Source organism: Ammospiza nelsoni, chromosome 6 (assembly GCF_027579445.1).
Source record: "Ammospiza nelsoni isolate bAmmNel1 chromosome 6, bAmmNel1.pri, whole genome shotgun sequence".
In the NCBI taxonomy this organism is placed as follows: Eukaryota; Metazoa; Chordata; class Aves; order Passeriformes; family Passerellidae; genus Ammospiza; species Ammospiza nelsoni.
This window is the reverse complement of record NC_080638.1, coordinates 58,069,522-58,095,087: the sequence shown is the minus strand read 5'-3', so window position 1 is coordinate 58,095,087 and position 25,566 is coordinate 58,069,522. Positions and strand designations below refer to the sequence as shown.

General features: G+C 38.4%; 1 protein-coding gene across 3 annotated transcripts in view; it reads right to left on the bottom strand.

Annotated features, from left to right (window-relative positions):
• Window positions 1–5,842: 5,842 nt before the first annotated feature.
• Window positions 5,843–25,566, bottom strand: part of PPP2R5E (protein phosphatase 2 regulatory subunit B'epsilon) — a 71,669-nt gene continuing 51,945 nt past the window's right edge. For 2 of the 3 annotated variants that reach the window (XM_059475358.1, XM_059475357.1), the window contains exons 4-14: window positions 23,496–23,597; window positions 20,801–20,893; window positions 16,672–16,802; window positions 16,528–16,587; window positions 15,820–15,928; window positions 14,809–14,862; window positions 14,658–14,708; window positions 13,712–13,831; window positions 12,530–12,657; window positions 10,658–10,759; window positions 5,843–8,060 (exon numbers count right to left, since the gene is read on the bottom strand). In XM_059475358.1, coding sequence (XP_059331341.1) covers window positions 7,961–8,060; window positions 10,658–10,759; window positions 12,530–12,657; window positions 13,712–13,831; window positions 14,658–14,708; window positions 14,809–14,862; window positions 15,820–15,928; window positions 16,528–16,587; window positions 16,672–16,802; window positions 20,801–20,893; window positions 23,496–23,597 — 1,050 coding nt within the window. In that variant the 3' untranslated portion in view covers window positions 5,843–7,960. The remainder of the gene's footprint in view (window positions 8,061–10,657; window positions 10,760–12,529; window positions 12,658–13,711; window positions 13,832–14,657; window positions 14,709–14,808; window positions 14,863–15,819; window positions 15,929–16,527; window positions 16,588–16,671; window positions 16,803–20,800; window positions 20,894–23,495; window positions 23,598–25,566) is intronic. The other variant, XM_059475359.1, reaches the window with a different exon arrangement.

Here is a 25,566-nt window from a genome sequence, read left to right as displayed (position 1 = left end):
TATAGATTCTGTTTTCCTAGACAATTTATTCAAGCATATAAATTTAATTATTAGATTTTAAGTCCTAGTAATAGATTGGATATTGTCCCCTGAAATTATGTACAGCATATATATCATTGTCAATGATTTTAGAGGGGATTGGTAAATTAGAATAGGAAGTGAGAAGTTTGATTGTGGATTTAACAGAAATATAAATTATAGAAATTATTATTGGAAGGGGATAGGAAAAATTGTGTGTGTGTGTGTGTGTGTGTGTGTGTGTGTGTGTATGTTTTTACAGTTTAATTTAGTTAATCTCTTTTCCAAGCAACTGAAATCATAGGTTAAAGGGTGCATTCCGGGCACACCTGATTCCTGCTGGAAGAATGTTCTCTTGCACCTGAATGTCAGGTTTGGTAAGTCTGAAGCACCTGATGTAAACCAGGGGGATCTTTGTCATTAAAGTGTATTTGAACTGCAGAGAGAGTCACCAACTCACACCCAGTGCAAGAAAACCAGATGAAATGTTCAGAGGGGGGGAAAAACAGCTGAAAAAGTTGGAAGTTGAGGGACTAAAATTCCTTGGGACAGGTGGCCACCTCTGCTCTCTCAAATTCAGACAAAAATCAAGCAAGCAAGGACTCCTGCACATGCTTGGCCTGTCTAAACCATATTAGCAGAAAAATCCAAAATGTTTGTGCAGCTTGTGAGCTTGGGATCTTTGCAGACATTGATCAGAGGACATTTTACAATGCTGTGTAGTGAGAGGACAAGGGGGGATGGCTTCAAACTGATGGAGGGCATGGTTAGGCAGGATATTGGGAAAAATTCTTTATTGTGAGGGTGCTGAGGCCCTGGCACAGGCCGCCCAGAGCTGTTGTGGCTGCCCCATCCCTGGGAGTGTTCAAGCCAGATTGGATGGGGCTTGGAACAACCTGATCTGGTGGAAGGACCCCTAAAAAAATCCCATTTCTTTAGCTGACCTCTTGGAAAGGCATTTGCTTGGAAAAGGCTGAAATGCCTCCTGGTCTGTAGTTATGCTCCCCTTATGACAATCTCAACTAGAACAGCACATTTGCTTAAATTCAGCCCAATACAACTCCTTACCACTTGTGTTTGCAGAACCTAGTGGAGCACAGGAGAAAGTGGGGCTGGAGGCATCACACTGCAGTTGGAAATATTATTTTCTTTGTATTCCTGAGTCATTTTTGTCTGGCCAGAAGTGATGTTTGAAATGTGCATAACCACTAACCGTGACAATTACTGTCTCATGAGTGTCATGGAGAGCAAACAGCAATAATATCCCCTTGTGCTTGTGAAATAGTGTGGGCTAACAAACTAATTACCACTGTCTGAGTTCCACATTTCCTTCCTCCAGAAATCAAGAGTGCCCTTTGCCAAGTTGCAGTTTACTCCAAGATCTGGCACCTGCAGACTTGAGCCTGGTGCCTCCAAGATATCTGAAATGGAAGATTATGTAACACAGATGCCCATGTTGGTTGGAGACAGTTAAATAAATATACAGTGATTTTCCACTCATGCACATCATAAACATTGCCAAATATCTAAAAAAGCAGGGGAGTTGCTGCACAGCCTTTGGGATGAGCATAAGCTGCAACTCCACTCAGCACACTTTGCAGAATTAATAAAAAAACCTAAAACTGAATCAGTTGTCCAGTTTGCTCACATGTGCTGAAGGTTCAAAAGGCAAAGACTCAAACCTGACCCAAGCCTGCTCAGTTCACAAAGGTTTGCAGGTAACCTCTGCCTTTACTGAGGGCTGCACTAATCCCTGTGCAAACACAAGGTCTTTCCTCCCTGGCTGTCAGAGCCACTCTGTCCCCAGTGTGCTCCTGCTGTGCCTGGGGCTCCAGGAATATTCACTGCTGGGACACTGCTGCCTCTGCCACGGAAGTGCACAGGCTTCTTACACACAAGGAAAAGCTTGCCAAGTAAGGATTTTGACAAGATTCAGGTGGTGTGTAGAATATTTCAGTTGGTGTGTAGAATATTCTTTTCTCATTCTCTTTTTGGAAGCCCTTCCCAGATGCAGGGATAATGCCAAGTTCCCAGGCACTTTCAGTATGTATGGAAGAATGAACCACTGAATAAAAAACCAGACATTTCTTTAAATGCATCTCAAGCTTTCCAGCCTTCCTGAGTGACCTCCAGCTTCTCACACCTTCACTGACTGAAGGGGGGATGATAATACTGAATAGACAAGATGGACAGGGGAGAAACAAAAACAAACAAACATTAAATATTGCAAAATAAAGATTTTGTATTACCTATTTTCATGTCATGGAAGCTCCCGGAAGAGCCTGTGGTCACTGCTCACAGTGGGTTGGTACATTTGCTTTCAAGGTATTTACCAACAAATTCAGGGTATTTGCTTCATCTTCAGCTCCAATGTTGAATCTTTAAAACCACAGATCATAATTTGAGACTTTGCATCAGTGTCCAGTTTAAATCCCAAGCTATTCCTTCAGAGAACTGAGGCACTAATTAATGCAGCCTTGGGACCAGCCTGTACCTGCACACAAAACTGCTTTTGTAGGCTACACACTTGTGATCTGAAGTCCAAACTTAATATAAGATAAACCAGACGTTCTACTGCTGCAGGAGAAACCAAAACATCCCTGAGAAGGAAAGACCAAGATGAAAAACTAGCAAAGCAATTATCATTACTGAAAGTAGGAAACTAATTTTTTAATTCCAATCCTGTAAAGGTTGATTTCTAACTTGCAAGTAAGAAGACAAATCCTACCCTGGAGGCCAACTTAGTGCATGTTCTCTTTATTTTTTTAACTTCTTTAGAAAATACTTGCCTTGCAATAAGAAAGTGGAGAGACATGGAGTTGTTAAGCTGAATTGCTCTGAATATTGTCTTACAAGTATTTAAAGAGATTTGTGATAATGAGCTCTTCTAACAAAGACAGGCAAGATCCAACTGATTAAAGTTGGAAAAAAAATTGGAAAGAATTAAGGATTAGACTATTGGAACAAAATAATGTTAAAAACACGGTATTTAAAAATCAGATGTTTAATAAATATTTCTCATTTTATGGAAGCAACCAGCTCTCCTACACTGCTTCTAAAGCCCATCCACCTGCAGTGCCCCTTTCCAGGCTCTCTCCAGAGGTTTCCCCTGATGACCTCCAGCCTTTCCCTTCACCTCCAAACTGCAGGGAGAGCAGCACGAGCACTGAAACTCTGGAATGCTGCCAGAAAGGAACAAATCCCTTCACCAGGTGCACAGGGGAAGGCTCACAGGGTTCCCAAAGAACTCTGTGTGGCTTTAATGCCTCTTTCCTGCATCCTGACCTCCCTCACAGGGGGGTTGTGGGAGGTACAAGGATACTCACCATCACCAGAAAAAAATTAACTTAATGAAAACCTAGTGTTTGCTATGGTAATTATGGCTGTAATTTAAAATTACCACCTCATTGCTTCATTTTTGGGGATTTCTTCTTCCAGACAAGATTCCTTACGTTTGATACATGCAGATGGGCACCTGACTGCTCCAAGTTCACTGCTGAAAAGGTTCATGAAGTTTAGATGGGAGGAGGTGGAAAAAAAAGCCAAGCACCTGGAAAACACTTCATTGCTTCTTTATTTAGATGCACCCACAGTACAGAGCCTCTTGAGCATGTGCAAAAGAGGAAGATAACACATTTATAGCTGGGAGCACCATTGAGTTTGAGTTTCTTTGATACCACTTTTATGAAAGTAAACTGTTTCCAAAGAATGACATTTGAATCCAAGAGTTTAAGACCTGCTTGTACTTTATCCAGAGGTGGAAGATATTTTTATTATTATTGGATGTAGAGTAGAAGACATTTTCACAGTCTGGTTGGACCAGTCTATATATTTTCATATGCACCTTTTAATATATATAAAAAAGTTTCATTTTTCCCCCGTACCCACAGATAGTTAGATGCACCTAAGTTTAAAAACAGTAATGGGACCAGAGCATTCCTATGGGGAAAAATGAACTTTTGCTGCCCTCTCCTGCTTAAACAATGAAATGCTAAAATATTAAGATCTATGAATCTAATGCTAACCTTGAAACAAAAAGCATGACAGGTCATTCGCTATACTACAATCAAAAATAGGACAACAACAAGAAATGTATTGGTACTATTTATATTTGAAAACTCCTCATGGCTCCATGAGGTTATGAATACAACATATTTACAGCAGGTGATCCAAGTAACAAAAGCTCTTACTCAGAGAGGTTGTGATAAAAAGCACACGCTTCTGTGCATGGGAAGCAACACTTGGATAAAAGTTTTCTACCAAAAGTAGTTCCATTCTCTTTCAAGATGTTGTGTCATAGAGTTCAAAATGGAAAACTGGGCTACATAAAATCTGCTGCACATACCAACTAGGAAGAACTAATTCATGGCTCACTCCAGAGCTGCTAAGGGAAGCACAGGAGCCAAATTTAAAAAGCTGTAAGTAAATAAAAACATTCTTCAACCTTGAGCATCATCACTTTTGTTTTCTTTAAGGGCAACTGCTTTGGGATAGTGGTGTCACTCAATTAAGAGAAAAGGGCATCTTTGTTTTCAAAGACAGAACTAAAAGGAAATTATGTCAGTTTTACTTGGAGGGAGAAGAATCTCATCCTTCCCACTCCTCACAAAACAATAAAGAGCTTTTTAGAGCTCCTAATGTATTTTCTTTTCCATCGAGTGAGAGAGCCTAAGGCTGCACTTACGCACGTATAATGCAAGTACAGCTGCTGCATTTCTTACTCGAGCAATTCTTGGCTTCAACACCCTCGATTTTTCCATATATGAGAACAGATTTAAAAAAATAAATTAAACCCTTTTACTTATGCTAACAAAACCAAGATTAAATTTACTATAACCCTGCTAGCAAAACGCTCCAATGGCATTAGAATACCTTTATTTAAAGCATTCCAACCTTTGGAAGAGAGACAAAAAACACTCGAAAGCAACGAAAGGAAAACAGTACAGGAGACGTGCAAGATGAAGAAAGCAACATGTGGTCAATTCAGAGTGTATGAGAGGAACTTTACTTGCACAGTTGTTACATCCCCATGCCCCAATGCCCTCGCAGCTCCTTCCTGTGAGCAGCAGTGCCCAACCCTTCCCCTGAGACCAATGTGGCCCAGGACACGCAGGAGCACCCAACGCTGCCGCACGAGCAGTCAACAACACTGACACCAACCACGGTGGCTTGTGGAACTCAAGAAGCAAACAAACCAAAGTGTAATTTATGATGCACTGGTCACACTTGGGCCCTCGGGCTGCCTTCCTCTTCCTCCTGGTGCAGCTCCAGCCCTGCGGGGCCGGGCACGGCGCTGGGGCTGCGGCACACGCGGGGTCCTGGCTGCAGGTGCATCTTCAGGTGCTTCACCCAGCCTTTAGAGTCAAGTGACTTCATACAACAGCCCATCACCTCCTCCTCCTTGAAGGAACATTCCTTCTCAGAAGTGATAAATCATTTAAGAACATCAGACACTCCCCGCTGTCCCCGCGGCGGAGGCCACGAAATATTGCAACCCACCAGGGTCTGGTCAGTTTTGTATGATCAAGAGTAGAATGACATGGCAAAACCAAAAATAGTTATGAACAAACAACACTCACCTAAACTCTAAGTACAGGACAAGGTGCTTTTTCTAATTTCACATTGTTGTGTTTTACTCCACCAGGTGAAGAACATCAAGTTTTATTCCTCCGTTCTTTCTCAGTTTTTCACAATGGAACATAGTCTTTGAGCATGAGTTTGAGTCCACCGTCTTGTACTGTGAAATGATCATTTCACACAGAAATCGCACTAGCAAGTTTGCTTTCTTGGTAACAGAAATAAAAGACTGTCAAAATCAATGGGCTAAGGGACATGATTTGTTATAAATTTATTTAATCTTCAGTATTTCAGCTTGCACCTTTGCTTCAGCACTTTAAAATAAAATGTTTCAACTATGACAGTAACTGCCTAATTTACATTGAGTCCCAGTCAATGTTCTTAAAAGAAGCTCATAGTAATCCCATTAAATCATGTTGTGTTTGGTGTTGCATATGACTAGTTCCACTTTTTTTTTCTTTCCAGAATTAACAGTGTCAAGTTCTTACAAAGCCTTGAGTTTACAACATTTGTGTGTGCAGACCCAGGAGTACAAACTGTGATCTGATAATCCTGAAACAGTCAGTAGTCTAGGAGGGAATTCTTTTTTACTTTTTTTTTTCCGTGCCTGAAAACAAGAAAACTTCAAATCCTACTGTATATTTAAATGGTAGGAAGAAAAATATACAAGCTTGTATTTATACTGTATTTCTATCAATGGCAACAGGTCATAAATTCATGTTTGCAACTATCACAAAGACTCATGAACACCAATTCATTTTTATACTGTAAATACTGCTGGATTGATGGTTTAGGATTATCAATTCACTGTTGTCATATGTCTATAACAGTTCAAAAGCATTCTGGAGAAAAATCCTGAAACACATACCTTCTGGTATAGAATAATGCAACTGCATTAGCTAAATATATACTGTACAGAAGTCTTATCAGCATTTTACCTACCAAAGATGTAAGATTCCACTTTCAAATACAAAGCAGATAGCCAATAATGTATACTTATAATACAGCCCTCTTCTTTGTTTTTGTATTTTTTTTTTCCTCTTTTGTTTTAAACAATTTGGTCACAATGCACCTTTGATATAAAAGCATTTTAAACTTTATTATTAATACTCAGAACATTAGGATTTCCAGAATTATTTTTTTTTTCAGTAGCATTTGTAGAACCACTTTTGGTAACAAATACAGTAGTTAGGAATGAGCATCCAGATGAGAATGCAGAAGTGTATTATCCAGAATCCTTTCCAGCTAAGACCATAGGGCTGGTACTGTGATGAGTTATAGTACTAGAACCACAAAAACACTAGAGTATGTTTCTTAGAGGCTACATCCTCTTTTGCTGGAACACTTTATAAATACATATTAAAAAGTAAGGCAACAACTCCAAACTGTCCAAACTGCTATCTCAACTCAGTTTCCAATTAGATCCATGACCACTGGAGATCAATTTCATGCTTGTGTTGTTTAGCATGTGTCTTTATTCTTTCAGAATGGTCCAATAAGAACATACTGTAATAATTTAGCAATTGGTGTTTCTAAACCAACTCTGGTTCGTGTGTCCAATGCTGCATCACTAATACTGGTTAGGTACTGAAGTCCAGGGTGTTACCACTGCCCTTTTTTTTATTTTTCCATGGATTGTGGACACTAATTTGGATTTGCAATAAATAGGTGCACGAATCCAAAGCTCCCTTTCCTACTATGTTTATCACCTACTCATTTTTTAATTCCTAATGTTCAAATTAAGGAAGCACCAGAGACAGCCTGGTACTAAAAAAATGCTCACACCAGTAAACAAAACTTTTATTCAGGACCAATGTTTTTCATGGCCCTGATTTGAATGGACATTCAACTTATGAAGATATGCAAAAGGAAAAGAAAGTCAAATTACAGTAAAGTTATCCAGAGAAGGAGGATGTTACACAAACTCATAAGGAAATGACAGTCTTTTTTTCTCTTTTACTATAAATACACGTAACAGTTTAGCAGAAAGACAAGCTAAATTTTAAGATTGTTCACATTTGAAAGTTGTATTATACTCTCTGCTAACGATAAATAAGGAACAGGTCCTGACAATGGAATCTGACATTGCAATTTTCATCAACAGATCTTTGAAGACTGGTTTTAAAGAAGGGTTAAAACATTGATTATGTTTGCAAAGTTCTGAGAAGTCCATCTGTTGTCCAAACTTTGGATTAAAGTCCTTATTTTTTTCCTTTACTTAGAGACAGGTATATACAGTGCTGTTGTAATAATGAAACAAATGTGAAATCTACTGTAAAGTTGCACAATACAGAAAACTGTTGCTCCATCTTCTACTACATAAATGTGTGACTCCACAGGTTAATAATGCTGTTTTGTATTTTTGTTAAGTTGGAATTATTCCATCACGTCTAAGACCTCTCTTTAATTCCAAATCCTCCAGTTTTTTCCACAGTTCTTCACGCTCTTTCTCTTTCTTCTTCTCACTGACAGATGAAATAAAACAAAGAGTTAGCAGGAGAGAAGACTGGAGATAAATAATATTTATGTTAAAAATATATAGCTGACATTAAATAGCTGCACCAATTTTTGCATATGTATTTTTTAAAATATTTTCTTTTCTTTTTTTTTTTTTTTTGTTACCTACATGAATTTAACGAAACAAAGCAGTATGGGAAGAGCCTAAAATGTAAGCTGAGCAAAGTGACAGTGTTCATAGACACTAATTTGCAGCAAGAAATTAAAAAATGCTGTGGGAACTTTTACTACAGAACTGATTTGTCAAAATTATAAAAATTAACATTTTGGACTAAGTTAGGTAATTATTTTCATGTTTATTTATTTAAGATATGAATAATTTTGTAAATCAGAGCAACTTTCTAGAAAGCATTCCTTGATTCTTTTAGAATCACTATTTTTACTTACATGACTGCTGGCTTCCCTATAGCTTAGGCACCAGCCAAGGCAAAGTCCAACCTACAAGATCTGCCTTTTGTGCAGTGAGTTACTCTTTTTCCACACCAAATTCCTGCAAGATCTGTGTAGCATTTGCTTTAAAAACAGACTTTAGTGGCTGATTTGAGAAAATTATACAGCAAACCTAACATTTACTTTACCTGCATTGTTTGCTTTCTAAATTTCCTGTCTCTGCCTCAGCTTACTGAGAATAAATCTCCTTGAGACTGCAAGGCACAAAATGCTCTCAAGTTCTATAACATCACCTTGCAGGTTTAGATTAAATGGAAATCTAACAATGACAGATACACAGATTCTCTGCCAGTCACATTAGAGAAGTTTTGAGAAGTATTTCAAGGGATTAGAAACATTCCTATACACTTTGATTCACTCAACATATCAACATCTGGCTCATTTGCTGAGAAATTTTGATTTCCCAAGAGGATTTTAAACATATAAAAAAAAAAAAAAAAAACAACTTTCAGATAAATCCCTGAAGAACAGTAAAGGAAAAAAAAAGAGCCTTATATTTAATTTTAAATACTCTCCAGTAACAATAAGAATAAGTGAAATAGCCTTATATTTTCAGGCTACTTACCAATATTTATCTTCTAATCATTAGGAAATACATGCCTGCTTTCCTAAAGGTCTGTTAGAGGATTATCACCTCATCCAACTTACCTATTTGACCTATCCTAGCCATTAATATTGAACATATTTCTCTTCAAGCTTTAAGTGGTATCAAAACTACTCTCCTAAAATGTGGTTTTACTAAGATGCTGAAGATTTTCTGAAAGCCTTAAGATATCCTGGTTTATACATTCAGGTTTAAAATTATGAGAAGCAAATAAAAATGGTGACATGGTTAGCACCAGCCTTGGTAAGAAATACAATGTCAGGAGGTGCAAAAGAAATTCTTTGTGCAGTTCAGCTACTAAAGCTCCCCCATTATCCAGACATGGGAACACCACTGCAGTGTCTGCTGCTGTTCAGAGCAGAATTTCTCATCTTAGGGGCAAAGTGCAGCCACAAATGGATTCAGGTCACCAAGCTGCCTCAGTGAATATCTGGACTGGATCATCAGTCCTAAAACTCTCTGCCTTTTTGCTGGGAAACCACAATTTGTCTCAACTGCACTACATGATTGGCACTTATTTATCAATACATATCAAGAATATCTGGATTCTTAGTTCAAATCTATCTCTAAACAAGTCTCTACTATTAAAATACCCTATTAATGAACTAGCCTGTTATGTGCAGATTTTTTTTGGCTATAAAACAAAGAGGAATGAAAGGCCAGTGACTCCAGAAGCCAAAAAACTTCAACAGCCAAGAGACTTTCAAGGTTGGACTACCCTAAAAACCTCTGCTGACATGCAGTGCCCTTTGTATTGCCTGGGGGAACCCTGAGTCACAGCCAAAGTATGGCTTAAATGAAGCTGCAACCTGTTCAAAGTTTCTGAAATTTGCTCATTTTTTTCACCTAATCTTTGCATAAGGTGAAACTTTTGAGAAAAGATGCTGCACTGTAATGGAGAAATAAAGATTAGGGAAAATGGCAGAAAAGACAGGAAGGTACTGGAGCTGAACTAATGCCTCTATGAGTGGTGTATTTAATGGATCCTGCATGCTGAAAGACTCAGATACAGCAGGACCTCTGAATGAGAAACAAGAAGGCTGAGAGATGTCTCTTTGCTTTAATATCACATCCAGCCAACAAACAGCAGCTTGGAAAATCAAATCTTAGGGGTTTCCCTCATGTCTCTTTCCAAACCTCAGTGTAACTTTGTTTTTTAAGGTCTTTAAGCAAGTGTTACCTTTCAACCCTTGTTTTCCTTTAATCATTGAAGATCTTGATACACTTAAGTGTTTTGGAATGTGGAGTCAAAAAGGAATTGCCAAGGAATGTGGATTCCCAAGCCATGCAATGGATACTGCACTTAATAAAGCCTAAAGAACAACCTGCACACAATCTCACATCCTGCAATGAGAAGCCCAACAAGCAGGCAAGGGCAAAAATGGGGCAGTGTTTATAATGTCTGAGATTCTGCAACTGCGCCTGAGTGTAAGGGAGAGCTAAACTGCAGGCCATGTGCACAGCTGACAAAAAAAAGCTTTAAAAAGTTACCGCTGACGATCTGACTTGTAAGTGGCTGTCAGCTCGTCAAACATGGTGCTGTTCATTTCCATAAATGCCTTCAACACATTGTAGACTAAAGCCACAATAGCCCTGTGAAACATGGAAAGAGAAGAAAGAAAGGAATCCATTAGTTTCAGGTGAAATAAAAAGTGTCTTCTCTTCGCAGCCTTTCTGTGACCAATTCTGTTCCTGCATGTATGGTTATGTAAATTATTCGACTGCACTCAAACTACTTTGGATTAACATACTTAAAGGTGAGAATCGGCTTTCATGTCCCTACTGACTACTGAAATGGAGCAGGCCAAAACTCTAGGGTGAAAGGCAACAACAGAAAGCTATTACACATAACTACAGTCACTTCCCTCATGCTGTGGAGCAATTCTGAATGCAACTTCAGAGATTCAAATCATCAATGCTGGCAGAAGGAACAGAATTCAAGCACAAAATGAAAGTGATTCATATTTCCTTATGACTCTTCTATGAAGCTGAATATTCACTCCATCTATGCAAAATACAAAGCTGTATTTCAAGAGTGATTTCCTTGTGCTCATGCAGTTCTGATTCATTTTCCCTTCCACAGTTCCTGATCCACTACTCTGGCTGTCATATTCAGACCCAGGGCTGCTTAAGAAGCAGCTCCTCAGCCAGGAGGCAGTGAATCAACAGCACAAGTGCCAGGAACCTTTGGAGCCAATCCTTACAGGACACACAAACCATGTGCCATTTCCCACGCACCCCTGTCTCTCATCTCTTTAAATAAACTTTCATTTTTGTTGCCTACATGAAAAATTTTCTTATAAATAAAAAAAATCTTTAAATAGCTCCTTTAGTTTAGATGGGTCATTACCTGGCTCGTGTAACAAAATTACTATGGGTATGAAAGTCTGAATTGGGATACTGGAATATTCTCATTACCAGAAGCATCTCAGTGCATAATATTAAAAGGCTGGAGACTGGTACTGGAAAGTGTCTTTTTGTGACCAGTGTTAAGTTACAGAGGCTTTCCAGCAGCATTAGATTTGTCATGTAAGCACACAACCCTGAGAGTTTGACTAGGTACAGGACAAAAAGGCCAATGTTTGAAAAGATGAAACACTTTACAGTAAGGTCTCAAAGCAACTGGGATCTGAACATAGCACAGCTCATTAAAAATACTGGCTTTACTAAATGCTAATCATCTTCACTTAAAAAAACTTTCCAACTAAAATAAAGGATATATGTCATCTTCCTGCAATAGAATTTTTTATGAAAACACTTTTTACTAGGCCATTCAGTTTAAAATAAAATTGCCTAATTATCACAATATCAACGCCAAGTCACTGCTTAATTATTGTCATAGAAAACAGCTGTATTTCAATAAATTTAGAAAAAACAACCCAACCTAAGAATATACTGCCTGTTTCATGGATGTTTAAAAAATGCCAAAATCAAAAGTCTCCCAGAGGTATCAATTGATGATACAGCCATAAAGCTTTATTAATGCCAACTGATATTCTAGACAATTTAGAATCAGGCTTAAGAGCCAACCCGTTTATAAAAAAACTGCGTAGGAGAAACACTTGATGAGCAACATTTTTCCTTCAATAACAATGTAACATTTAATTTCTTCTTTTTTCCAGCTTGTGAGAAGCCTATTTTTATCCTACAAAGTAGTGATTTTTGTACACATACCAGTTAATTAAAAACACTGAGACAAGCTCAAGTGCAGACTAATACATATTGTCATTAACAGAGCTGCACTTGCTCAGAGCAGCTTTGAGTGTGCATCTCTCCCATTCAGATGTTCTGCAGCAGACATTCCCTGAGTTCATCAGTGGGATGTCAAATGCTGAAAGATAAAGTGTAAATGCACAAACTTACGGATTCCAGTGCTCTTTAGAAATCCTGTAAAGGCTGGAAAACATGATGGGAAGTATAACATTTGAGTTCTCCTCTATCAAACTCATGATGTATTCATTATTCCAATAATACAGCGCTCTTTCAGCCACCTTTGAGTCAAAAAAATAAAACAGGAACAGGAATTCAGATAGCTGTAATTTTGTGATTTTCTGATAGAAAAACAAATCACAGAGAAACTCTACAAAGATGAGCTACCAGGAGTCATTAGTTTTGGAATTAAACTACTCTACATGCATTAATGGAATTAATTTCTATCCTGTAGTTCTGATCCCACAGCACCCAGTCTCTATTTCCTGAGCAATGTGTTCTTGCTCACTGAAGACTGGGTGCAGACACAGCATCAGTTGAGGAGGGGAAGGAAGAGCAGACAGACTTCCCATCACCCTTTCCCTCAAAATCAGGAAGAGTGCAGCTGGAAAAAACCCAGCAGTGCTGGGATACCAGGGAAAGGAGACAGGGAAAGGCCCAGGAGCTGGGCTGGATAAGGGAGGAGAAATCTTGAGTGTGGGGAAGGAACCAAGGACAGTAATTACCCTGGAGAGGAGCTGAGGGTAGGAAGGAGGATGCTGATCTGAATTATGATTTAAAAAAGGATGCAGTCCAAGGAAGAGCTGAAAAGTCACATCTGTCTTGGTGCCAGGACAGATCACCAGGCTTAATATGGAGACACTACAGGCCATGAACTCTATATCCTCTTCACATATCCATTTACATCCCATCCATTCCCCTTCCTCCCATTACACAATGTGATTAAAACAGGCTGCAGTTCGTGTCACCTCTAACCAGACACGTGGGTACATGGTTAGAAGGAATCAAGCCAGAAAACAGGAACTGCACCAAAACCAGGGAGCAAATCCATCCTCCAGGGTCTATGGGGGCAGCACATGCCACCCACAGTGGGAAGGGCTCAAACCTGGACACAGGTTAAGGATTTGTGAGGGGCTCAGAAGGACAAGCTCTGAGCTGTAACCCCAAACAAGTTATTAATGGAGCTCAGACCTAACCTTCCACCCCAACATAATCCTCTTCCACAGAAGACAAGTACTTAAAAACATAACATAGAATAATATTTACATTTGGGGGGAGTTATGTTTGAAACTGCGACTATACATTCCTATATAAACAATAACCTTTAACACTGACCTGAAAATGAGGGCTAGAGACACACTTGGCAATCTGTTTAAACAAAGGTTCCTGGATTTTGACAAATTGTGATGGTTCAATTACATCCAAGATTTCCTCCAGCTCTCCTAGGAACATGACCTAAAGACAAAAAAGAAAGCACTGAATATAAAATCTCCAAATCATCTTGTTCTGAAGAATGATGGTAACCTCCAAATTCTACTGCTTCAGGAAGAAATGGAAACCTCACTCAGCACAGTGAGACCCTGTCTCAAAAAATGTCATCAGTTCTACCACTGGCAGCTTTTGGACTCAGTCCCTTAAAACAAGGACAAGTTTCTTCAAGTGCTGCATTTAAAGTATTTTGAATGAAATTCAGAATTGCACCAGTATAAACATCCATGCTGAAAACCTTGTCTCACACAAAGATCTGAAGAAAGGCTCAAACTTCAGTAACTAAGGGGATTCTCATAATTTTACCTCATTTTTGAGAGCAACATTGAAAATAACAGTTTTGCTGTTTCACAAAACCTCACTAGGGAAACTAATTTGCATCTGAAACAAAAATGCACATGTTTAACTGCATCTTTTACATGTTTAGTAGGTAAACACCACAGAAAGTATCTTTCATCCTCACTGGAAAAATACTGTCTTCATATATAAACAATTCCAAATCTAACAGAGTTTTCCAACCTATCCTTAACTATGTTTATTTTCTCCTTTCTAAAATATTCTCTGCAGCAGAACCAGGAATTGTTTTGTGAATAGGAACCAGACTTATCAAACTTTGCACAGTCAAAACTGTTTAAAAAAACTAGAATTAAAGAATTGAAAAATCATCTACAAGAAATAATACCAAGATTCACCACAGCATGTGCTATCAACCACGAATTAAAGATCCCTGCTTATTATGTTTTAGAGCAAAGTAATTCTTTCTTTTTCTTTGTAATATCAGCATATCTCTTACCTCTTTCTGACTGCAGGTTTTTGGCCAGAACTTCATTAAGCCTCTAATGACCTAAATTAGAAGGAAAAAGAAGTTAGATTTTTTGTTTTTCTCTCTGCAGGGTAAACCATTCATAGTGAAAAAAAAAAAAAAGTATGAAAGAAATATTTACTGGTTCTGTGAGTGAGGGGTCCTTCTCCAGAAACTGTACTATGCAATACGCCAGCTGTGAAGAGGTAACAATTACAAAAACAAAATTAGAACATTTCTATAAAGACACAACAAAACCCCAACTTTTTTAAAAAGAAAAACTTAAGGCAAGATGCTATTCAGCTCTCTCAAACTACATCCAGTTTTAGACTGAGATGGACAGTTTGCACTGTGCAAATCCATTCAAAGTTCAGTTTATAAGAAACAATGTTCTATAAAAGAACAAAAATCAGAGCAACTTGGGAATCTAAATACAGTCATACAAGCAATGTTTTGAAGCTTCTGATACTCTCTTAAAGTGCAACTTTTTACTAATTTTATACAGCAAAGTCATGAGAATTCTTGCAAGATGAGTCGACACAGCTAAAACCTGGAATAACATATTTAGAAAGCAAAGCTTTGTCACCAACAGAAAAACTGAAAATTTTCACTATCTGAGAATGAGAGAGAAAGGCAACAGGTAGCAGCTATCAGAGGAAAAATTACATCATGAAAACTGAAGGTATAAAAAGATGTATGAGAGCATAAAGGCAGTATTAAGCAATCTGTAAGGGAGAATATTAAATGAAAAAGTGTGGGTATTAGTATTCAGAAGGTTGCCAGGGTGAAGAAGAACCTTGACAGGACAAGACTAAGGAAACCCAAAAATCCTCTTGGGAGAGAGAATGGCAAAGGCAAACTCGTGAGAATGAGAAAAGAGCAGAGAGGAAAACCAATAGAGAGAGCTTAACTAATAATAAAATTTCCAAACTATTACAGAATTATGTTATGCTTTTAATTACCTAATCAGAACAGAAGTTAGATACTTCTCATACAAAAGATACTGAATTAATTTTGAAAAAAATAAATTGTATTTTTTTTCCATTTAGAATTCCCCTCCCCTTTTTATGTGCATGTAATTAAATTTACAAAGCAACCTTTAAAAATATACATATAATTCTTACTGAACAGAAAATATTTTCATAATTTCTACCTGTGCATGGAAGAGTGATAAACTCCTGACTGTGTGTAAAGGGATCAGCACCTTCACCAGAAACTGTTTATGCTCTGCCTTGAGAGGTAAAGCAAAACCATTGATAATACTGGAAATGAGAAAAGAAATATTTGTTAGTGTCATCATCATCACAGATAGCATTACTGAGGTCTGAACAAGCACTTTCTAGATTAAAAGATATTTAGCAGTCAGCAGCTGTTTACAAACAGCCACGGACTTTGGTCCTGCTTTATATTGGCAGGGCACTGCATATCCAGGTAGCAATCCAGCTCCCATCAGGAATAATCACAAACAGCTGCCAAACAGAGAAGACCTTGTCTATATGGTCTGTAAATTCATCTGAGCAAGGTGGTCTTGAGTAACTAACCCACCAAAATTAGATTCACTCAAAACATCCCCTCTGCTAAGTGTGCTCAAAAGAAAATAATCCTCCAGCATGTAAGGATGAAGTGTGCAGTGTTTAATGGACTCACACACATAAAATCAACCCAACACTTTGGCTGTAACTTGTAGTTAGATATTCTTGGCAAAGATGTGACAGAGATTTGCACATGGGCTTAAAGATGAGCATGTGCACACATCTGTTTTCAGAGTCAGGGATTATCATAATACTTTTTCCAAATCTGACACTACCCTGACGTGTCCAAAGGGAAGTCTGAGTTAGATAATAAATAAAGACTCCTTTACCTTCCTAAAATTTCCAACAGCTCAGCTACGCCATTGAAGTGTTCAGTTTCATAAACAAATCTAAAAAAAGAAAAGTTAAATATAAGCAATATATCAGTTTCCTAAAGGGTTCATAAGTGAAAAGCTCCTTCTTCCACAACTTACCGTAGAAAAATATTATTAATCTGTTTTCGGATAAATGCTCTAAGGCCCAGGAACTTGCCATAAATTCTGTGCAAGACTGTTTTTAGGTAGTCTCGTTCCCGAGGGTCTTCACTGTCAAACAGCTCCAACAGCTGTGTTTAAAGGAAAAAGAGAACTGAAACAGGAGACATTTGACAAGCAGGACACAACAGACTTCTGTATGAAACTGAATTCATGAAAACACATGAGTCAAAGAATGTGACATCCACGGTACCCCAGGAGTAGATAACCAGTATTAAAAAAATCTGCTGGAACCTCAGTACAAGATAATGAAACTCAGAAAAATAAATTTGTGATTGCTGCCCATCTTCTCCCCAAAAATAAATATGATAAGACAGTTTGCCTTTTACCATCCACCATCCCCTGACTCTGCAGAACCAGAAGGTCCTCATTTAGCTCTAACACTTTGTTCTCACAAGGTTGTGTCAAGGTCACATTTTTCTAATTTCTTGTCATTCATATGATGAGCTCTTAAGCCTTCCTAGCGACTGCATGGCCCTCATGCTGTAGAAAAACTCAACAGGGAAGTCCACGCCAGCACTGGATCTGCTGCTGTGGGATCTCCACCAATTGCCACAAATCAAAAGCATCACAGGGAATTAATCCTTCGCTTTGAACAAAACAGTGATTTCATTATCAATGCCAATTAAAAAACCAAAACAAAACAATGAATAAAGGAAAAAAAAAAAACAAACAATAGAAAACCCATGTTTACTAAGTAGCTCTTAAATGGTTATGTGAGACTTAGCCAAGAAAGATGTTTTAGTGTCTGGTATTGTACAAAATGTATCCCAAACACCAACACCTGAAGCTGCATGAAATGAGTAGCAGGAATATCACCTGCAGTTCTTTGTTTTATTCCCCTTGAATCCTCTGCCACAACAGTATGAGCTTTCCCTTCGCCACCCTCCTCATTTTTTTTTGTGACACCACAACACTGGATATTCTGGTGGATGTTTGGAATAAATGCAGAGGTAAACTTTAAAGCAAAAAGCACAACCAACTGCCACAAATGTGCAGAAACCAGGGAATTTTAGGTAATTTTTAGTAATCATTGGCAACCAGTATCTGTCTTGCATGAAAAAAAGCAACTGAACGAATACCTGTCTTGCAAGAGAAATAGAGAGATTGTCAAACAGGTCTTACAAATGGGTAAGATGCTGTCAGAAAATCATTACAGGAGTGGCAGAAAACAAAATTATCTTAGATTCACAAACAGATAAATTATAAATACCTATTGCAAGTAGATATGTCAGTGTATGCATGCTACACCTGATCTCTGTTAAACTGCTATATAACTCTGAGGAGGTGAAAAAAGGTAAGAAAAAATATGATTTAAAGTTGCTAGGCTGTCTGGGGTTTTGCTTTCTAACATCCAGGTCTAGGACTGATGCACACATTCTTCCTCATTGTTTGGAACATTTCTGCAGCTTGAAGTGAGACCTCACTGTATCTTCCTTGCAGTAAGAAAGAATCTGTGGTGGGGATTTCATGAGGGAAGTATGAGGTTTGTCAGCTGCCCTCCAGAGGTTATAAACACATTGCTCTCCTCAATTAGTTCTGGATTTAAATAAATAAATAGTCACCTCATCCTTCCCCAAATAGCACATTTCAGCCTAAGACAGCAAACAGCTGGAAGCACTTAGGTTTTTTGTTTTCTTACTGGATTGAAAAGTATTTATATTTCCAGTTCTCTTATGCAGATCCTCTCTGGAAACATTGCTAAACTAAGTCTCTCATTAAAAAAAAAAATAATAATAAGACTATTATTTTGCTATGTCCAATTGGTTTTCAGGTTTCAACAATAAAGTCTTATTTTTATGAATTAGCAGCAAGACTTCCATAATTTATTTTGACTATTCTAAACATACATAGAAAAAGGAAATTAATTTTCCAAAATAGCAACCTACATAACAGAGACTTGTGGATATATTTGAATAGTATGTCTCTTAGCAACCACTGCCAACCATTTCAAACTGTACATAAGCAGGCTTTAGAAGTGAACAGCTACACTGGTAAATACAGTATTTTATTAAAACATACAGCTGAAAGCCAGAACCACAGCTATACTTAATAAAAGAAAGCAAAAAGCAAGTAAACAAGCAAAAAGCTTGAAAAAAGTCCATTAAAAAATGAACATTTTCCCTTTTTTTTCATACAGGCATCCTTACTGCCAAGAAACACATCATTAAAATTTTAAAAAAATTAATTTTGAGAAAAAGCTGATTCCAAATACTCCAAAAGTCCCATTTGTGTTGTCAGTGTCACGAGACACCAAAATGCTTCATGTTCTTCAGTCTCAAATTGCTTTCCTGTGTAAGGGATCTGCAGGTACTCAGGAGTTACTCCTGACACAACAAACACAATAGGAAGTGGAAGGACACCCCAATTTCCTACAGCTCACCAAAAAGTATGTACACACGTGGAAATATAACTATTTATATGTAGTGTGTACATGTATGTGTGTATATATATATATATATATATACACACACACATGTACACACTACATATAAATAGTTATGTATGTATGTATATGTATATATGTATGTCTGAATAGAACTTTTTCTAGAAAAATGTGAATTTTAAATTGACACTCTGCACAGCAATATAAAAATGTGCATCACCAAACCCCATAAGAACATAGGAATCCTTAGAACTCCTTTGCCTTCTTAATTGTCATACCATGTTTTCTGATATGCAGGTTTTAAAATCTCATATTCCCCTCTTTCAGTAGATAATATTCTTCCATTTAGTAGATTTAATGAAAACTAGCAGGATTTAAAAAAAAAATTTAAAAACCCTTGGTTTAGACCCATTCTCCTGTGCCAAACTGACAGTTTTGAATGTCTTAAAAGGGTTGAGTGGGATGTTGCCAGTCATGACCACGTTCAGCAGCACAGAACAGGAGCATCTAAGAATTATTTTTCCTAGATTTTGGAGGAGAGCACATGTATTCATCCTAATGCAGTCCTGCTCTATCTCATCAAACCAAAACCAGCCAGAAAAATCCTGTCAGGAGTGATCTGTCATGCATATTCTTTTATCCCCACCAGGTACTGGATGAACACATTGGTGCACCTCCTTGTCAAATCAGTACTGAGATGAACAAAAAGGAAACCACCAGAGGTTTGATCCAGATGAAAAATGCTCTTGTGTTTAGGAGAAGGATAAAGGAAAAATTGAAGTATATCCTATTGCCTTTGTAGGATGAAGAAGGTCTTGTGATATCAAGAAGAAAACTGAATTATCTTCTTTGAAACTTTGAATGTAAGGACAGAAATTGCTCTGTTCACTGCATTTTTCAGGTATTCTTCATCCAGACAACACAATGAACAGTAAAAGCACAACTTTTATTGCCTGAGCAGTACAGGGAAAAATAAAAGCTCCATGAGTGATAAGGGGCAAGAGAAAGGTCTTCAGAAATGCTGAGTCTCTCCTGCCAACTCCAAGTTGCTTTTTCATTCAAGTGACAGCCTGCAAGGAAACTCCATTTTCTAACTAAATAGCAATCTTTCTAAATTCCCCTGATTTTCACAAGCAAGCTACAGACAGCATCAAGCACAAAGTTCTTTCTGACTTTGCAGTTACACAAAAACTCACAAAGGGAAAACAAAACCCAAGTCAGGCCTGTTCTCAAATCTGAAGACAAAAAAATGTATCTGTGGAGTGTCCTGGCTTACCCAGAAAACAAAAGTATAAACAATACTAAGACACATTAAAACTGGTGTTTAAGTAGTCTCTAGATTGAGAGAACAGCATTCTGAGACTACTTGGTGGGAAACTTTTCATTTTTCAACAGTTACTGTTTCAGCTCTGTCTCAAAACCAGAAAGTCAAATATTTTGACTGAGGTATTGAAACTGGATCCAAACCATCTATTTTATGTATCTATAGTAACAAGCTGACATATAAACACACACACCTTTTTCCATTTCCTCCATAGATTGAAAACTTTCATTGTAGATGCTGGCTTAGCATTTTTCTGTTGCAAATAAAGTTATACTTTCAAATTCTAAACTAAATCTTTTTAAAGGATTTTTTTTCCCCCAAAAGCAGCACTAAGCCTTAAAGAAAACACACCAGCTTACCTGCAATACAAATTTCTGATCTATGTACTTTTTGGCAATGCTGGGCTGAAATTCTTGGCTTTCCAAAAATCGTATGAAAAACTCATATACAAGCTGCAAAAGAAAAAATAAACAAAACGTGGGTTTAATTTATGACTTGATTACTCTTTATATTTTTAGTATTTCCCTAAATTATTTTATTAAAGATTAAGTGCTTATTTTTCCCCAGTACAAAGGGTTAAAAAAATGGAAAATATTTTTCTCCTTTATTAAGTTACCACCTTTTAGTTAAAATTAATTACATGAGCTTTTTAAGCTGCCTCTGCTTATTTAACTCCAGTCAAAGACATTTCATCACCAAGAACAGGCACTGCCATCTTGTAATGCTTGTTATCATCTTGTAAAGCTTCCCAGAGTAATTGGGAAGCACATTTAGACTGCCCTCTGAACTGCTGAAGTCACATCAAATACAGACATTACAATTCTGAAGGGGTTGGTGAAACAGTTGGAAATATTTAAATTAAATTAGAAACTGCTTAGAGTAGTGTTCTAGTACAACTTGAAACACAGAAGAAGAATACAAACCAGAATTTATTCAGAAGTTCCTAAGTTACTGTAAAGATTAGCCTCAGGGCTGGAGAAAATCTGCTTATTTTCATGCAATTCCATCTCTACCTAAACTCTTCAGTGGGACAGCAAGACTTTTCATTTAGTGGAGAAAAAGAAGAGTATAAAAAGCAGGGAACAAGGAAGTGAAGTGAAACAGAGACTGCTGTGGCCTCATAAGACAGCAACTCTGATCTGTCACTGATAATGAGCTACCAGCCAGCCATTCTCTTTGCAGAACCTTTTCACAAAGAGCAGCCACTGAAAACTTCTTCCTTTTTGTCTTTAGTAAGTATGAATATTGATACTGAAAGGAGAAAGGAAGCTTAAAAAGTACATTTTAAAATCATTTTAAATTTTTCCATGACAGAAATATGCTGCAAAACTGCTGCTGGTACTTTATAACAGTGTTCTCTGACTTCTCAAAGAAGCAGTAGGAAATCAAAAAGCAGGAGAGAGGTTTAGAAGTAAGTTGTGGGAAAAGTGACAGCTTACATAACACCAACATTAAATCATCAGGAAATCAATTCCATTGACTTTTCACAAATACTTTGGTGAATTTCTTCTTGACAATGCTAAGTCATCCACTGGATAAGAAATTCCCTCATTTCCATGCAAGTAATGACTTTTTGAACTACAGCACCAGTGTCACTGAATGTGCTGTTTCCAGGCAGGCACAGCTCCTCAGAGCTGCCTTGAAGTTTTGAAGATTCTTATTTTTTGTGAAATTTAAATATAAATGAGGGATGAACCTACATTTCAACAGATTCTGAATTAGAGAGCACAAAAGAGTGGGAAAAAAAACCCTCACAGGATTGTGCATGCAACTGTAAAATAGAATCCTCATTTCAGGCTGAGATCAATTCTGCTTCTTTGCTCACAAAAACTCTTAAACTCCACAAACTGTTACTCAAGCAAACTTCCTGTAAATTTACCAGTGGTGTGAGTCATTATCCTGACTAACACACACAGCATCTTCATCTATATTTTCTATAAAGGAATTTACTGCACTAGTATCAAGGACATTTTCTCCAGTTTAGTTTATGTTCTTCACTGAAAACTGCAGAACAATGGAATGGTTTGGGTTGGAAAGGACATTAAAGATTCACCTCATTCCACCACTCCTGCCATGAGCAGGGACAGCATTCCCAAGACCAGGCTGCTCATCCAACCTGGCCTTCAACACTCCCAGAGATGGAGCAGCCACAGCTTCTCTGGCAACCTCTGTGCCAGGCCCTCAGGCCCTCAGAACTCAAGAGCTTCTTAATAAAGTGTAATCTGAATCTCTCCTTGTCCTGTCACTATCTGACCATGTAAAAAGCCACTCTCTCCCTTGCTTTTTTATAATTTCCTTTTCCAAGTACAGGAAGGCTGCAATGGGGTTTCCCTGGAGCCTTCTCCAGGATGAACAGTCCCTGCTCTCTCAGCCTGTGCTCACAGGACAGGTGCTCCAGCCCTCTGATCATCTGTGCACCCTCCTCTCTGGACCCACTCCAACAGGCCCACAATTTTCTTGCGCTAATAACCCCAGACCTGGATGCAGTGTTATTCCACATGGGGGTCTCAAAACCCCTTGTTTTGACAAGTGAAATTCAGAGAAAGGGATGCTACTGAGCGAGCTTGATTCCTGCTCCAAACACCTGGGAGCAAACCTCGAGGAGAGGAAGGAGGACTTAGATAGGGATGCAGCTTCTCATTCACTTTTCTGATCAGCTGCCAACACCTGTGCACTTTCCTATGAATATTAACCACCCTCAATAAAGCAAAACTGCCAGCAGTGTCATCCTCACAATGCTCTTGCTGCAGTTGTTGAAAAATACTTGTGCATCAAAGCAGTTGGGAAAGCAAAATAATTTTTAAATCAGTGAAGGAAAACAGGAATATGAGGGACACCATCAATATAATTTTGAAAGAAAGCTTTAACATTTTAGAAATATCACAAAGTTCTCTCCCTTCTCTTTAGGTACTATATTAGAATCATAAACAGTATTAATAAATGTTAGTGTCTCACAGACTAGTTCTGATTCACAGGTTAAAAAAAAAAGCTAAGAAAATTATTAGATACACCAAACAATGACAAGAATTTCCTCTGAGGTAAGTAATCAAAAACCTGTAAGTGCGGCCACGATGCCTCCAAGGTGGGCTCATCTTCTTCTGGATCAAATTCATTGCTGTCACTAGGTGGAAGAGTTCTGAAGATATTGCAAGATACCTGAAAAGGCAAAGAAAGGAGGATGAGATCCATTCTGCAAACAGGTCATAGATTTCAGGACCCTGTATGTCTGTACCTGCTCCATCCTCCATCACTCACACTGTTTCTTTTTCCTGCTGACAAGGATCTTTAGCAGCAGCACAGGGCTAACTAAGGAACCTGACACTTCACAAACCTGCCACCAGCCTTGGCTTTTCTCCTTTCTTCTGATATCCCAGCATTACCCAGTCTGCCACCGTGTTCCACCAACATGTAATTCCCAATCCTGATGGGATCAGTGGGAGCCAGGACTGCTTAGGAGTTGTAGGAAATACCATCAACTTGTGTTTGTAAGTGTTGTCATACAGCATTTGGTTATTTTTATCTGTACAGAGAAACATTAATGATTAAGGTCTCATCTGTCAGCACTTGCTAGGAGTTGCCAGTGCTACTCACACATTAAATGCTTGGACACCTCATGCCAAGTGCAGAACTTGGTACTAAATGAAAGCAAATAAGAGTATTTGCTCGACACTTAGCCTACATTTTATTTCATGGCTGGCTCGCTTTGCTTAATCTTATTTAGAGGTACTTTGGTGAGACTGCCTGGCTTTGTGAGGTTCATGCTATCAGCACAGACTGAGCCAGAGAGCTTTCCTGGGTTAATTAGAGTGCTGAATGGAGCGTACAACTTATTATGCAGAAAATCTGATAACTGCAAACATGCTGGAGGGCCCCTCTGCACTTGGAAGGTGTTGATGTGCCTTCCCTGCTCTGCTCCTGCGCATCTGACCCAGCCCTAAGCTGGTTAATCAAACAGCTGGGAAAAGCAGCATGTTATCCCCTAATCTATACATGACCCCTTCATAGTAGTTCAGACAAACTAAGCTATTTAAGACACAAAACTAGTATGTTCTTCAGCACCCTTGGTTATTTTTCCAGCCTTTTTGTTCCTGTAAATGTTTTAGTCCGTAAGGAGTATTTTTAGTATGTTGGCAGCTTAGTGAGAAGGGCACTTTAAAGTCCACAGTTTAAATACTATCCAAATACTGATAAAACCAGATTTAAATGGGGTGAAGTTTTAGAATTTGCAGGACAGAACAGATTCAGGCACTGCAAGAACAGGAAGATGAAAGAGGCAAGTGCAGGAAAGCACAGGTGGTGCACCTGAGTGAGGGATGTTCACTGAACACCAAAGAGCGAGCAAGGCAAACCAGGGAGCACAGAAAACAAGAGACCACGCTGGTTTGTGCTGGGACTTGTCCCTTCCTGCCACAAGAGGGTGTGTGCCACTGCAGTTCCAGCCCTGCAGGCTCCACAGGAGCCCCTCTCTGTACAGCTCAGCGCTGCTTTCAGCCTGGAGAGGCTCAGCACTTCCTACTGATGTGAACTGAGCTCCCCCTGCCCTGTGCCACAGCACAGTGACTGCCAGCACTCACTGGGAAATGATCTTCTCCTCCCTTCTCCTGCCTCTTCCCCAGCTCATTCACTTCTCTCCAGAGCCCCTCCATGAAGAGACATTTCTAATCTCATGAGAGGTCGAATAACTATTCCAGGAATACATACATGTTACAGTTTGTCTTTCCTCAAGGATTCCTCAGCTCCTCCTTCTACTATCCCTGATATGAAAACACAGGGAGAGGAGGAGTGATCACAATTAGCAAGACAGTTTCTATGGCAGAACAGACAGCCCAAAGGATTCCCAAGTAAAAAGTGGGAAATGTACCTTGAATCCAAAGATTTGGGATTCTAAAATACTTAAGCATTTTGGTAATGCTTCACAGTCAAAAATCCCAGCTCTCTCAGGATTTGGATCAAAATAAGAAACTAAGAAAATCAAAGGCAGCGCTTTTTTTTCCCCTTTTCTGCTTTAAATTTCATTTGAAACAAGAAAGAAAATTTTCTGCAAATTTAACTCTACATGTATTATTAACACTTGTACCTACAGATCACTCATCAGCTGTTTTGTTTAGAAACTGGAATACTGAAT